The sequence below is a fragment of the Nanorana parkeri genome, unplaced genomic scaffold (assembly GCF_000935625.1).
Source record: "Nanorana parkeri isolate BGI_ZX_2015 unplaced genomic scaffold, ASM93562v1 scaffold400, whole genome shotgun sequence".
NCBI classification, from domain to species: Eukaryota; Metazoa; Chordata; class Amphibia; order Anura; family Dicroglossidae; genus Nanorana; species Nanorana parkeri.
In genome coordinates this window covers 282,272-298,080 of record NW_017306668.1, presented here as the reverse complement: position 1 = coordinate 298,080, position 15,809 = coordinate 282,272, and the positions used below count along the sequence as shown (strand labels likewise).

General features: G+C 40.2%; 1 protein-coding gene across 1 annotated transcript in view; it reads left to right on the top strand.

The window, feature by feature from the left end:
* The window catches only part of DNAJC10 (DnaJ heat shock protein family (Hsp40) member C10), a 43,113-nt gene extending 28,142 nt beyond the window's left edge, over positions 1-14,971 (top strand). Inside the window, exons 13-22 of the mRNA XM_018559508.1 lie at positions 132-259; positions 447-563; positions 2,083-2,184; positions 2,552-2,707; positions 4,958-5,091; positions 5,639-5,692; positions 8,079-8,226; positions 11,836-11,958; positions 14,050-14,157; positions 14,929-14,971. Of these exons, the coding sequence (XP_018415010.1) occupies positions 132-259; positions 447-563; positions 2,083-2,184; positions 2,552-2,707; positions 4,958-5,091; positions 5,639-5,692; positions 8,079-8,226; positions 11,836-11,958; positions 14,050-14,157; positions 14,929-14,940 (1,082 nt within the window). The 3' untranslated portion in view covers positions 14,941-14,971. The remainder of the gene's footprint in view (positions 1-131; positions 260-446; positions 564-2,082; positions 2,185-2,551; positions 2,708-4,957; positions 5,092-5,638; positions 5,693-8,078; positions 8,227-11,835; positions 11,959-14,049; positions 14,158-14,928) is intronic.
* The last annotated feature ends 838 nt before the right edge of the window (positions 14,972-15,809 follow it).

The following is a 15,809-nucleotide window of genomic DNA, read 5'->3' as shown; positions in this document are numbered from 1 at the left end:
CAGAAAATGTGTGTGTGTGTGTGTGTATATATATATATATATATATATATTCCTGCAAAACAAAACAAAAAAGGTTTGTTATTTATTTTAGTGCAATGTCATCTGTAATTCTTCTGAATTTGTTTCCACAGGTAAAGTAAACCTTTATGATCTAGTTGCCTTCACGAAGGAGAGTGTAACTTCTCATGTTGTTACTCTTGGACCTCAGAACTTTCCTGAGAATGACAGACAGCCGTGGCTGGTGGACTTCTTTGCACCTGTGAGTAGAAGCGCGTTTTCTTTAGATTTGTCCCATTTTTAAGGGTGTTTTAAAGTCTGCATTTTCCTAATGAAAACTTGCTCATCCTGCATTATTTTGCTGTTTTTCTTTTTTTTTTTATTGTAATCATAATTTTGGGTTGTTTATATGTGCAGAAACTTACATGGTATTCTGTTTTGATACGTAGTGGTGTCCTCCGTGCAGAGCTTTACTTCCAGAATTGAGAAAAGCCTCCAAAAGAATGTTTGGCCATGTCAGATTCGGGACACTGGACTGTACAATCCATGAAGGCCTGTGTAACACGGTACTTATATAATGCTTCCTTTTACATGAGTAACATGCCGTGACATTCATTGAAGCAACTTATTTAAACTGTATTTCAAACTATGATTTTGGTCAGTGTTAAAGCGTATATCTGCTTTTGCTGAGAAATAAGCAATCCTCCCCTGGTCTCTCAGAGCAACCTAAAGCTGGCCATACACCTGTAGAATTTTGTTGTGAAAATGTTTTTTTGAATAATTTGTAGGAGCAGGATGACATTTTCCCCCAAACCTATTTAAAAATGTTGAAATCAAACGAACTTCGAACATTCTGCAAGTCTCATGTCATTATAGAGTGTTCTGACAAAATCTTTCGTAGGGATGTTTGCACTAAAATTTACCAGTGTATGGCCAGCTTAGTAGGCCATCATTTCGGGAGATGTAACATACAAGAAAGTGAGCATTCCACTTACGGTCCCTGTGTAGACTTTTTTGTGTACTATAAAAAAAATGTCATAATGTTTTACAGGCCCTCCATTAACTGTGGACAGTCGCATGTAGTTTATTTAAATAGCACTTACCACTTTAAAACTCAAGGACAATAAAAATGTTTTGTTAGATTTGGACACAGCGGGGAAGGGTCAGACCTCCGTAATGTTTTATAGCTGAAGTGTAATACAATTATATTTTGCCTTCCCTGGTTCCCCTCCTCAACATAATGACATTTTTATATAAAACCTTTCCATTTTCATCACATACCTTATTTGAGACCCAGTTATGTCATTATTGGGTATATGTGCTTCTCTATCCAGTGCAGGGAGATTCAGATGGTGGTGGGGGGATGGTGTTTGTGTAAGGGTGCTGTACATAGTTTTTTTGTTTTTTTTTTAATCATCACAGCACCCAACTTCAGTACTATTCTCAGCAGCCCTCAGCCCTGAAGCGAGCAATGAGCTGACTCTTGGGAGGGGCGTAAATATCAAAATGCCTTGATGTCAGTCTGGAGGGGTGGGTATTCCAGTCAGACTTCCATAAAAGAACTGAAATGCAATGAATGAAAGGGGTGGGCCAGGGACAGTCAAGCCAGGGAGGAAAGGGTTATGATGATGGATGTCCTCCAGCCAGGAAATTAGGTGGGCTCTATGTGATTTGCTTCTAACGCACGCAGTGGGAGCCTCCCAGTGTGCAGCAAAATCAGAGTAAGCATTTTCAATACAGGAGACTGTACAACTGGGCAAGACTGAAGGTAATGCTGCTGTCTGTACCTTCCTGTTGCTGTGACTTCTGTATCACTCATTTCCTATACTGGTGTCACTGGGTTAAAAAGTGAGGGAATCTCCCAAATGGGGTCACAGCTAACAATTAAAACCCTACACAAGTTTATAAACTTCCTCATTCTAATAAAACTAGGTAAAATATTTTGGGGTGAAAGACCTTGGTGTGTAGAAAGTTGGTTTGTAATTTAATGTTTTTCCTGTGTTCATGGATCACTTTCAATGTTGCATGACAGATCGCCTTTCAAATCTGTGAAAACAGTTCTATAATTTTCTCTTTCTCAAACAGTATAACATTAGAGCTTATCCTACCACCGTCATTTTCAACCAGTCCAATATTCATGAGTATGGGGGACATCATAGTGCTGAGGAGATCTTGGAATTCATTGAGGTACTGTGCACTATACACTTAATTCTATCACTTTTTCCACGATTACCCTTTGATGTGCTATGCCTGTGTGGCCCTGTGCTGTGTAACACATAGGGGGGAGGTTTATCAAAACTGGAGCAGTTGACCAATCAGCTTCTGTCTTTAATTTTCAAAGCTTGGCAAACTAAAGACAGAAGCTGATTGGTTGCCATGGGCAACAGCTCCAGATTCTGTCTGCTCCAGTTTTGATAAATTACCCTCATTGATTTTAGAGAGATATATTTTTATGCTGCTAACACAACTGGCCATAAACATTCTGGAAAAAAAATAAGAACACAAATGATGTAATCACTTGGTTTAACCATTTGATCCGATTTCCTGAATTTAGGATCTTCGACATCCTTCAGTTGTCACTCTCACACCAGCAAATTTTAAGGAACTGGTAAAAGAACGAAGTAGAGATGAAATCTGGTTGGTGGATTATTATGCTCCTTGGTGTGGACCATGTCAAGCACTGATGCCTGAATGGAAACGTTTGGCACGGGTAAGAGAATCCTGTCCTCTGTCTAATAATAAAGATTGCTTATCAAGACCTGATAAAGGCTGGACTTCACAATCATTCACAGTACCACTTGATTGCACTACCTTTTAAAGGTGAAGAAAGTGGGTTGCTGAGCAAATAATCTGTGTGTCTATTGTAGAGCTTTTGAATGTTGATTTTATTACTCTATGGGTAAACATAAAGTCTTCCCATAGACAGGTAGATCTCTTAAAAAGATAAAGATGACGAGCACTTCCATCAATTGTGTACTTATTATCACTGCTACCTTGCACATTCAGGGTAAAGTCATGGTGTCTGTGCAAAGGGGCCCCCAACCCACTGCTGCTCACCTTGCTCCCCCCTGCCACTTCTTCCTCCAGCAAAGCTGACACCAGAGTGCCTAGTGTCAGCTGGGGTCAGATGTTAAGGGCGTAGCAATTCATTTCTGAGGTCACATGCTCCCTTATACCCAAAAGCACCAGATATTTTGGCCAGCTGTGTCATACAACAAGTAATGTGCCTGTGATTAGGCTTTGTAGATTAAAGTGTGTGTAAACACTAACCATAGACTTCTGTTATTTGCTTCTTTATGGTCTGTTAAATGTAACATTGGAAGTGTTTTTTTTATATCTGTTCAAAAAATATTTGTTGATCTTGTCGGAAATTCAGAGCTGTGTTATCTCAAAGAAGCTGTTTAACCCTCCGAGTTCTTACCATGGACTACGCAATGATTAGCCTTTATGTTGTAGAGATCACCTTTCTGTCTACAAAATACTGTGTGTTGTCAGCCTACAACAGTACTTGGTGTATCTATACAAAAAACTTATTTTTTAGCTATGGATACCGTGGGGGAGGATTAGATCCCCTGTCGGGTTTTAATGCTATTAGAGATTTCCCCTCTCTCATTGCCTGCGGGCAAGCCGAGCTAAATGTAGAGCAGGGGAGCTGCCGCTTGTTTTGTAAAAGTGATCTGGGTGGGTATACAGCCAAGTATACACTTGTAGCAGCCTGTTTTTGTTACCCCGTGTGTTTTTTGGGGTCCCCCGTGCTTCTGGGGGCCCCAGGACCACGGCATATGACTTCATGGGGAGCAGACCAGAGAACATCCATTCTCCCATCAGCTCTGTGTGATCTGTGAGACAGGAGTGATGTGCGTTTCCTGTCTCAGCTGTAACAATCGGGGCTGCAGAGGAGATTGCGTTCAATGCTGTGATCAGTTTTCTGTACTGGAGTCTAATAGAGACACATCTGGCGTCTGATAGACCCCAGATTTCTCCATAAAGAGGACCTGTCACCTCCAAACGCTGTCACCTAGGGGCTTGTTATCCCCTGTGTGATGGTAATAAATTTAAAAAAAATTAAAACCAACCCCACCATCTGCATGTGAATAAACGCACAGATAGGGCATTGTGTGTGTGCTGAGTGCTGCCTCCATTCCATTGTGTGCCATACTGTGGTAACTGGGCAGCAACACTAACACCCACAATGTGCATTAGAGGTTAAATTCACTTGTCCAAGCACTTGTGGTAAATGGAAGTACCCGCTCAAATCTGGGCCCATCTTCCCCCTCTGCTATACTTGCCTTTTGGCGAACAGTCCTTCCCCCTCCGCCGATACGGGTGTACTATCTGTACCCCATAGTGCCATCCAACGCAACCCTGCACCATGGATTTTGAATTTTGCTTCCAAATTGTGAGCACTCGCAACCTGACTGCGCAGACCAATGAGAAGGGCTTCTTAACACGGTTAAATACAAAATATTTTGGTCAAAACTGTATTAGGGCAAGTAGATTGTCCTGAGGGACAATTGGATTGGTATCCCGCTTTGTCCTCGGGCAAGTAGTTTAAAAAAAAAAAATCCACACCCCTGAGATAGATAGATAAATTATTATGTATGCTGTGCGAATAGAAACAAACATACAGTTCTCAAATGTGACTGCAAAAGCGGAAATACACTTTAAGTTAACACATAGATAATGCAGATCTTACTTTGTAATGTAGTTACATGGCCTTTCCTAAATCTAATCGCTAATGTGTTCTTTGTATGTGTAAATCAGCCCTGTGTTTTACTTCCATTGCTTCCATATATAATGCAGACGGAGGAGATAATTAGGTATGTACAGCAATTTCTAGTTCTACTTTTAGGAATCTGTCCTTACACTAGCCAATAAAGAATGTGCATATTTGTGTATTTGAGTCTGTTAAGTTTATTGTTTTGGTATATTTTTTCATGTAATTTTTTTCTTATTTCAGCATGTAAGTGGATTGATCAGTGTTGGAAGTGTTGACTGTCAGAAATATAGCTCTCTCTGCAGCAAAGAATATGTCAACTCCTACCCTGAGATCAGGCTCTATCCAGCAAATCGGGACAATCCTCATTATTATTTGTAAGTAGTCTTGAATGTTGCGCATGTCTGTGTTGCCCATAGAAGCCAATTCTTTATGATTTTTAGTGTATGCTTAGACACAACAGCTAGACATTGAAGATACACTGTTCCTTCCAAGAAACTTTGAGCTTGGCTTCTCTCATTATTGGTACTAGGGTCATCTGCCAATACCGAGACGTGTGTAGTGTTGTTTCATACACATCAGTGTCATGGCATTACTTCTCTACATGACCTTAGGCTGTTGTTGAGCCACTGTGCCTCACACATCTGGTATGTTAGACCAAATTTCGGAATTGTGTCAACACGTAGCACCACCAGGTTCTGCCCTCCAGCAATGCATCCTGCTGGTGCAGTGGGCACCCTTGCATGGGCACATTCATAGAGGTTAATTGTACATTTGCTTATTAGTAGGAATATAAAATCTTATTTGGGCACCAGTGGGTTTTCTGCTCTGAAGTCTGTGGTGTAATGACTTTAGATTAAAAGCATGGATGGTTTCCTTCAAAGGCTAGCATCTTAATAAATGTGTGTCTCTTGTTTGTCCTAGTGCCTACAATGGCTGGCAGAGAGATGCATACTCACTGAAGACCTGGGCACTTACGTAAGTTACTAAAATTTACAATTGTCTGCATATAAAAAGTATTATCAGTGAGTCTTATTCCCAGTTCAGGGCACTTAATGCAGTACATTCATTTTTAAGTAGATAATTTAGTTCTTTTATTTTGTCTTGCTCTGTGTTTTGTAATCTGTTACTCCTGAAGATTTTTATTTTTGAAATATTTGAAGCTTGGTTTATCCAGGCAGATGCCGTTTGCACGGCACTAGCACCCCTAGATGGCGCTGACTAGTGTAGGAATTTTCAATACTTGATCCTTGTCAACTCCACCTAGGGGCACTAGTGCCGCGCAAACAAAGTTTTATAAACTAAGTCTTATATGATGATGATGATTGATCTTACTGTATAGTGTCCAAGAAAGACACCCTGTGACTTCTGTAAACAGGTCTCAGGTCTCCACGATAGTTCCTAACATCTTCACAAAACCAGAAATTAATAATGACTGCCGTGGGTTCCAGACTGTGATGGATCAGATTTAAGCTGAGCTCTAAGCTAATAGAAAAAATAAGTCCATGCAAAATAATACGGGCACATTTAATTTGTGTCATTAGACAGTACCTTTTACTTGAGTACCTTTTTTGTTTACTTGAGTACCTTTTTGTTTTTGTTCTGTAACATGTGCTTACCATATGACATTCATACCTGTCCGGTTTTGTACTCTCCGAACTGTTATAGCATAATAAGGCACCTTGGAAAGCACGTTTCTTAGGGACCCACTATACTAGGTTGCTTTAATATGTAGGCATTTACCCTCCGTTTCACGGTTTTGCCTGCCCCATTCTATGCTTTGTTAGTGGCGAAGAGGCTGCCCGTTATGTTGATGTGCAAGTATGAAGAGGGAAAGCCAGTCTATGACATTGAAGAGAAATGAAAAACTTCCCCATTATAGCTACCTTAGATTTTGGGCTCTGAAGATGTTCTAGAAGCCTACATTATAGTCCTGTAGCTATTCTGAACACTGGCAGGTAGACAATAAAATTATGTTAGCAGAGAGGCAAGTTTTTTGTATTACACCTGGCAACTGGCAAATTTAGCATATTCCACACGGATAAAACTATAGTATTAGCATAAGCTAGTTAGTAATAGTTACAAAATGCCAAAAGTGCCCTGCATGCCTGGTTTCTCTCCTCCCCGCTGGGCGCTGCCCTGCGTTCCCTCTGACACAGTGCAGCATCTAGCAGGGAGAAGAGAAACTCTCACAGGAGGCCGAGCGGTGCAGGGGAAGGAGAGCGATGTGAGCGGCCGGCCTCCAGTGACAGATTAGGAGAGTGGTGTGTGGGGGGGGGAAAGCTGTCGGCTGTCGCAAGAGGCTGAGCTCTTCTCCCGCTCAGCCTCCTGTGACAGATTTGGAGAGCGGTGCAGGGGAGGAGACAGAGCGCTCCTTGCCACACCGCTCACAAAGCCTCCTATGACAGCGAGTCAGGCTGGAGAGCGGGTACAAGCAGTCAGTGATCACTGAGTGTTTGTAAATAATTGAGAACCGAGTATGTTTGCTGTGTCCCCAATTATGAATGAATGGGAAGTGATCTACATCACTTCCTGTTCATTCATGATTGTGTACATGGTAAGCACACTATGCCCACAAGTTATGAATGAACAGGAGCACTCAGTATAGAGGCTTCCTTTTCATTTATAACAGGGGCTGCAGAAAAAGAGATTGAGGGCTCTGTGACCCCTAATATTTCCCCGAAGCCCCAACAGTAAAGTAAAAAAATGAAATATTTAATCTAAATAAAATCTAAAACAATTTTAAAGTTTACAAAAAATACATAAAATAAAATCTTTAACAAAATTTGAAAAGATTAGATTACAAAAAATTGGTTTCGGCCTGACATTTTTTTTTTTTTCCGGTTTTAAACATTTAATTTCCGTGTACCTCTACAATAAAGCTTGGCTCAATTTGCTCCCACAGAGAAAAAAAAATCCTTCCTGATCCCCCAAGGCAATCAGATATTCCCTGGATTAACAATCTCTGGTGTTATTATTTATCTGTTATTATCCAGTTATGTTCTGCACATGGAATCAGGAATGCATCTATATTTTTAAAAAAAATAAAGTTAACTGAACTAGCTCAAACTGGTTCCCAATGTAGCCTATTCCACATTTTCAAAGCTCTTACTGTGAAGAAGCCTTTCCAAATGCAAAGACTAAACTTTTTTTCCACCAGATGCAAAGGCCGCCTCTTTGTCCTATATAATGTCAAGGGCATTTGTTTACATTTATGTATAGGCCCATACTCTGGTCCTTTTCTTCCTCGTTTTGTCCCAGCAAGAAACCCTTTCCTGTGTTAATACTTGGGGGTCAGACGAACGTTGAGCACCTTCTCACTGATTGGGAATAATGTATCCTCATCTTTTCTTTTCCTTTACAGATATCTGCCTAAAATGACTATTGACCTTACATCTGAAACCTTTGATAAGAAGGTGCTGAGTGGAGAAGATCACTGGCTTATAGATTTCTATGCTCCATGGTGTGGCCCGTGTCGAAGCTTTGCTCCAGAATATGAATTTGTGGCTCGGGTAAGTTTACATCTGTGCACAGTTCGGCATCTCTCTAGTTGAATAAATTTATTTCGATTGTTGTATTCCTTTGTGCAGTCCACCTTTTCTTTCTTGTGATCCCTACGGTATTCACTGAGGTTAGTTTATCTCAATGTTTTTTTGGGGGGGTTTTTTTAAATGTCATGGACAAAAAAGCAAGCCTGGCCATAGACAAGGCAATTGGGAGAATATTCAACAAATATTCTTTTGAATAGTAAAAAAAAGAAATTAATCCGTGGGAATATTGCAGCATTCTAGGTATAAAAAAAAAAATGAACAACCACAGATAAAATTGGAAATATCGCTTAAGATACTTTTTTAAAGTGTTGGAAAATCCATTCTCTGTGGATGATTTCTAGAAAATGCATTAATGCATATAGTAATTTTCCTACAGGGTAATATATTTTTTTTTAAATCAGATAGTTTTTATTGATTGATTTTACACATTTTACACGTACAGTAGACAAACACAAAAACAAAAAAAAAGAAACCAAAAACAAAAACCCAGTAGCAAGCCAGCAGACAAATAATCCAAGAGGGGGAGGCAGGGAAGGGGAGCATAATGTCATGCAGATAGTGAAATTCGACAAGAACATGCTGACCACTTGTGTGAGCTTATGTTGAGCATAAACTAAACCAAGCCCCCCAAGAGACATAAAACCCATAAACCACTGTGCGAAGAACCGACACCCCCTGCTGCGAACACATGACTACATGCAATAGAAGCCAAGACTAGCTGTATGTATCCACCGTGAGAATGCGTGCAAGCCGGTTAATCAGAGAGGTCATGACCCCTGTACGTCAGCCAGTCGTCCCAAATAGAGTGGAACTTAGGCAAGGTACCCCTCTGTTTAAAAGTAACCCTCTCGTACGCTACCATCCTATCCAGTTCAGCTACCCACGAGTTCAATGTAGGAGGTGACGGGGAGATCCATTTACGAACCACCATCCTGGTTGCGGTAAATAAGGCCCTTTTAAGTGCTATAGCAGTGCAGTGCGTATGGATAAAGTGCGGGAGAGCTCCCCTACAGACGTCTGCTCACATTCGGCTGCTGGCCACGCCCCCAGGGTAATATATTTAAAGAAACTGCTCCCTTTCAAAGTGAAGTATTATGAATCATGGAAAAAAATCCTAGAATAAATTCTTGGTTTTGTTTACTTGGTCTCTTCAGCATAAACAGGGTTTTTCCCAAAAAGGTTGAAGAGTTTGGAGAAGGCAGAAGAAGTGAACAAACTAGGACAACATAGCTAAAAAAATCTCCAATTCAGCTAATTTTCCGGTTCAGCTATGTTGTCCTAGATTGTTCACTTCTTCTGCCTTCTCCAAACTCTTCACCAATTTGTGAATAACTCTAAAAATATTTTGTGAAATTCTCCCAAAACGTGTCATGTCTGTGGTCACCCGAAGTTTTTGTTTTTCCCAACTGAACTTTTTTTTTTTTTTAACGGGGTAATGGGGGTAATTTTTATCATTTCTTTATGGATACAGACAGACCAAAGCTGCCCATAAATAATGGAGCACGTGCTCATAGAATAGTGCCAGCTGACATTTTGAAATGTGTTGTAGGCAGATGTTTAACTCATAAGCAAGTCAAGCATGAAATAAAAAAAATGCTTGATTCAGAGAAGCATCTGCCATTCTTTCACAGTAAACAACTATGCTCTGCTCCATAGAATCATATTCTGCATTCCAGATCCTTCCACAGCACTTCGCAAATACATGTCAGAAGCAAATCCATAGGCCTTTGGCTACCGGCATTTTTGAAGGATCTGGACAGCGGAGAGTTTTTTTTATTTGAAGGTGTAAAGTGTTTTGATGTGTTGCTTTTGCCATGTAGTCCAATAATGCCACTTTAGGCTGCAGGCATCTACTCCTGCTTTAGCTGGCTTGGTGGGTTGGCTAAGGCCTTGTCTCTAGAGGAGGGGGACAGCCATTAATCTGTATATTAAATGTAAAATTACCTAGGGCTGCAACAACTAATCGACATAATCGATTATAATCGATTATTGAAAAAGTTGTCAACTTTTTCAATAATCGATTAATCGGCTTCCGATCAGTTGGCCCTGTTCACGGGTCCACAAACGCGCACCGCACCTCCTCTCCAACTCACGCTCACCACTGCCAGACCCGCCCGCATCCGTGGTCTACACGCCGCACCTCCTTCCCGCCTCACACTCTCCGCCCGCCCACATCCACGATTGGCACAGGGATTACATTATACAGCGCAATGCAGAATACCACCAGCTATAGAGGAGCACAGCAAATCCCAGCAATAGTACATTATACAGTGGTGCAATGCCGAATACCACTAGCTATAGAGGACTACAAATCCCAGCAATAATACATTATACAGTGGTGCAATGCCGAATACCACCAGCTATAGAGGACTACAAATCCCAGCAATAGTACATTATACAGCGCAATGCAGAATACCACCAGCTATAATGTACTATTGCTGGGATTTGTTGTAGTCCTCTATAGCTGGTGATATTCTGCATTGCGCTGTATAATGTACTATTGCTGGGATTTGTAGTCCTCTATAGCCGATGCCATTCTGCATTAATTGCTGTATAATTTTACACTTTCCATTTCACTATATTGCACACCACACCATTTTTTTACTTCCACCGCTCCAAGCTTGCTCCTGTGATCCATTTTAAAAAATGTATGTTATTGTTTATCCGATTAACCGATTAATCGAACGTAATAATCGGCTAACTAATCGATTTTGAACATAATCGTTAGCTGCAGCTCTAAAATTACCTGTAGTAGTAGTTCATGCTTGGGTAGTCTGTATGTAGCAGAGCTTGCCCACACATGCACATTTCCCCTTTTTATTTCTTTGTTGGTCTCCTATTAGTAGTAAAGGACACCTGTTGAGCCTTCCAGAAGTACAAACTATACCTTACTACAATAGCACTGCCACATTGAAAGGGTAACCTGCATTGACAACCCTGCCCATGAAGTTTGTGGCTGGACTACAGGACAATGTGCTAATGTTTATCTATGTCAGCACAGGACCCTCTGCTTGTGTCTAAATAATGCCAGTGCTAAAGGGAAGCGTAGCGCTGTGGCTGTCTGCATGTCACATGGGGGAGTGCTCACTGACTTCACTCACTGATGGGAAACACTAGTGGAAAACATACACGTATATTTAAGATAACATTATTGGATTAGTATATGCAAGTTGTGTTTTGCTTCTATAGTGCAGTTGTGAAGCATATTTGATGCATCAGGATTGCATTGACTAGATTTTGAATTGGATCACTTGGGGCAGTGTATATTGTTGTCATTCATTCATTAGGCTGTTGTACAGTTTATAAAGATGCAGTAAGTCCTATTCTGTCTCCCTTGGTTTACTTCTCTTTACAGGTCAGAGTGTGCAGTCTGAGCCATTTTCCTTGAAAGCATGCTGTGTTTGACTTGTTTCTGAGTTTAATGTTCATGTGCACTACTAACCCTAAAACTGATGTGACAACGTAGAATAAAATCATGTCAACTTGCTAAGTTTTTCTAGCTTTGCATTTCAAAGATCAGCAAAGCTAACAAAATGAATACCTTAATCAATTCTATTTACTGTTTAAAAGCTTCTTAAAGGGAAGGTAAAGGCTGGAAAAGTGGACTGTCAAGAGTATGGATATATCTGCCAAAAGGCTGGCATCAGAGCCTATCCAACTGTGAAATTCTACCCTTATGTGGGGTCTAAAAAGGTAATGCAAACGTATATCAAACACTCTAGTATGAATTGTTTTTAAAATATGTTTCTTTACCCAAAAAATGCAGCAGTATAAATTGTCACTGAATGAGTTTGTTCATCTGATCATGGCAAAGCTGATAACAATTAGTGACACACCACATAGCTAATTGTTATTAGTGATGCTCATCCAAGTGTCTTCATAAATGAACTAAGTTGGGTGTCAAGCCTTTTTAATTGTTTTTCCATGTAATGTGCAAATTTCGGCCAGTTCTTAAGGAATCGGCCAGTGAGCTGCCGGCTCTGTTCGGGTATACTGACAACGGCCGGCAGCCACTGTCGGAATACAAAAGAAACTGAGGGGATTCCTCGATCAATGCACTTCCAGCGTTGGAGGAATCTACTTCTTTTTTCTTTTTTCTTTTTTTTTTTTTTAGTCAGCCTGCGGATTAAACTAAAAAAAAATAGTGTATGGCCAGCTTCAGAATACATTAAAAGCAACATACCAGACCAGAGATAACAATGTACAGTATTGAAGAGTGTAGTCTAGTTTTGCCCCCCCGACCTGCTTGATTGGTCATGTCTAGCCAAGTCTTCTCTCCCCTGTTTTACTAAAACTTTATATGTGCTAGTAGGAATATTATTCACCTTGAAATATTTCTGCATAGAATTTTTTTATATCAGTTAATATATTTTCAAAAATTGATAGAGCCACTCTCAGCTCTACTGTATCTAGCAAGTCATTACTATGCAATCTTCCAAAAAAGCACCCATTAATCTTGGTAAATATATCCCCGTTTGGCAGATAAGCATTAGAGCATGAGGAATTCCCCCTTAAAGTTTATATATAGCCAAAAAAATGTTGTAGGGACGGGTTCAAATGCGTGCCAGTTTATTTATTTTGCTGTGTCCCGTTGGGGAGATTTCCCTTCTTTACCTGTCCCAGAAACACAACAGGCAGTGAAAATAAATTTCTTGAAGGGAATGCCCTTCTTAGAAAGTTATCATAAGTATTGCGGTTGGAAGATTTCTCCTCACCTCTTGTTTCGGCGACGAGTGTAAAATTTTGGATTTCACAGCACTGTGGCAGTGGTCAGCAACACACATTGGGTAAATCTACCCAGAAAGAACACAGACAGTGAAAATTGGACAGGGGTTCTATTTCACACCTACTCTATCCAAAACCCAAAGGTTTTGGCTATAGAAACACTTAAACAATTGTGGCTGGCATGTCTATATCACCTCCTATATCATTCATGACAAACATTAGGCGGCTTTTCCCCACTTATAATATGCCCATTATGGCATTCATTACTGGCACTACTGGTTTCATAAATGTTACATTCTAACAGATACCAACACATATCAATAAACATTTAGTTTCCACTAAACGAACATCTCCGTCACCCAAAAAAGTGCAGGTTTAGTCTAATCACCAAAAACAGAATGTACAATGCATATATTTTAATAACGGATATATCAAAAGCAATACATCAAAAACCCCTAAAAAATATTTTTTTGTACTGCAGGGCCTTCTTATGGTCAATGTGTTATCTATCCATATCACATAATAAACAAATGTGCACCGTATAGACAGGCATATGTACCCCTACTCGTCCAACTATCCTCAGGCATAGACAAACTTGATCTCTATTTACGTGACGTAAAGTTCACAGCGGTGCAATGGGCAAACTAACAAATACACCCTCTGTCGGAATAATAACATCTGACTACTGCAATCATCTGTTCGGAATCTGGAATCGGCCGAAAGTCAATCCATTGATGGCTCTGCCAGCAGCACCCAGCTCGATAAAAGTCAATTTTTCAATTGAATTTTGTTGAAGGAGCCAGGTGGAAAATTGTTGGCCAAATAGTGACTGCAGCCAGTCGCTGCCGTCCCTTTTTGGGTATTTAGCCAGCTGGAGAGATTTCTCCATCCACACTCTTTAGCGTGGATGGGGGAAGTCCAATGATGTCTCTTTTTCAGCCCACGAGGTTGAGCAAGAAAAATCTTAAGGTTTATGACTAGTTTAATATGTGAGGTATATTGATGATGGTGTTTTTTTCAATAAAGCTTTGATTAAAAAAAATATCCCTACTCTTACAGAAAAATGTTGAAGGTGAATATCTAGACTCCAGAGATGCCAATGATATAGTGAAGATAGTGACGGCAAGGATAGGATTTATTAAAAGTCAGCAAAAAGCACATCAGAAGGTATGTTGGATGCTTTATGAGAATTTCTTCATTTGGTTTTGCTTTTATTTGCATCCTACCATGAGATTTAAGCACCACAGGTATCCTGTTGTAAACCTGATCAATTCAGACTAGGCATATGATGAAAAAATGGATACCTTGGGTGAAGTCTGCTTGTCAAAATGAGCAATAGATCCAGAGTCATTGACAGATGACATTGTATAATAATCTTGACTTTTCTTGTGACAATTGAATTTGGCCTCCTTCCACTTCCCAAGACTCTCCATTGGCTCCTAAATATGATGGCTTCCCCAGCACAGCAAGGGTTAACTGCTCGTTTTTGGTCTAGGGACCAGAATACAGAAGATGCACTCACCTGATCCTCAGTCCTGGGGCAGTTGGCACTTGCCTCTCTCCCCCTCCGTTCTGGCTACAACATGTCCCTCTGCCTTGTCACGTCTAATGGAGCTGAAAAGACCTGCATTAGACGGGATGGCATCAGCATGGCTAAGACCGCCAGAGCCCAGGGGAGAAAAGGCTGTGAGGGGGACCAGTCTAGTAGCCAGGTAGGACCCGAGCATCTTAGCCCTTGCAGTGCATGGGTAGCCCCACTGCAAGGATTCATTTTTAACCCTTTGAAAGGGTTAACTGATAATGAGATCTGCCAGCATGGTACAGATAGGGTTAATTATGTTAACATCACCCTGCCCTTGCACTCCAGAGGGAAACGCAGTTGACTTTTTTTGATACTAGACATTAAACAAGATTTTACTTCTGTTCATTTCTCCACAGGATGAATTGTGATGGGTACCAGCAAATCATATCAAAGCAAATGATTACTTTCATGGACATTGCTCAGCTAACACTCAAACACAATACACAGTGAACTGGATATCAGTAGTAGAGCTTTGAAGAATCTGTTGCCTTTTTACTTTGTTTAACGTGTGTTTTGTTTACTATTAGCATTTTGTATCTGAATCCCACACTGGTTCAGTGCTCTTAAAGTGTATTTCCTCTTTTACAGCCCAATTGGGATAACAGCTACTTTCTATTTGTTACATGTTTCAATACTGAAGTTTTCACCTTCTATTTAATGTTAAGGAGGGGGCCAGGGAGTTGAGGTTTGTCATAAATAGGCTTAAAGATCTCAGGGCTTGTGTTCTGAATTCTGTGTTTTAGTGATGGGGAACAGAGTTTGTCCCCACTGTATCCCTCTCGACTTTCACATTGAAATTCTTCAGAGTAGCTTGTAGTCTGCCCAAAGACCTGTTCTAAAGAATCAACTAGAAAGGAACAAAATGTTTTTTTTTATTTTTTATTATGTTTAGGTATGCTTTGTGAATGGGAACACATAACAAACATAGAGGGGGTTTCTCAAATTTGACTGCAGAAGTGGAAATAAACTTTAAAATATCTCACTGAAATTAAGCTGTTCTTATAGAAAAGTGCAAACACTACAACATCCTGGAATGGATTTGTACATTGTTGGAAACCACTCCTTTTGGCTGAGTGCATCTGCACTCATTTTGTTACACTAAACTACAGTGAAGCAAGCAAAATTCCTTACTACAATAAAAACCTATTTTTATATGTATCAGTGTTTGTTCTTGTAACTTATTTGTATTACTATTTCATTTAACTTCAAGCTGGAACTCCATATACCAACAGTCTTT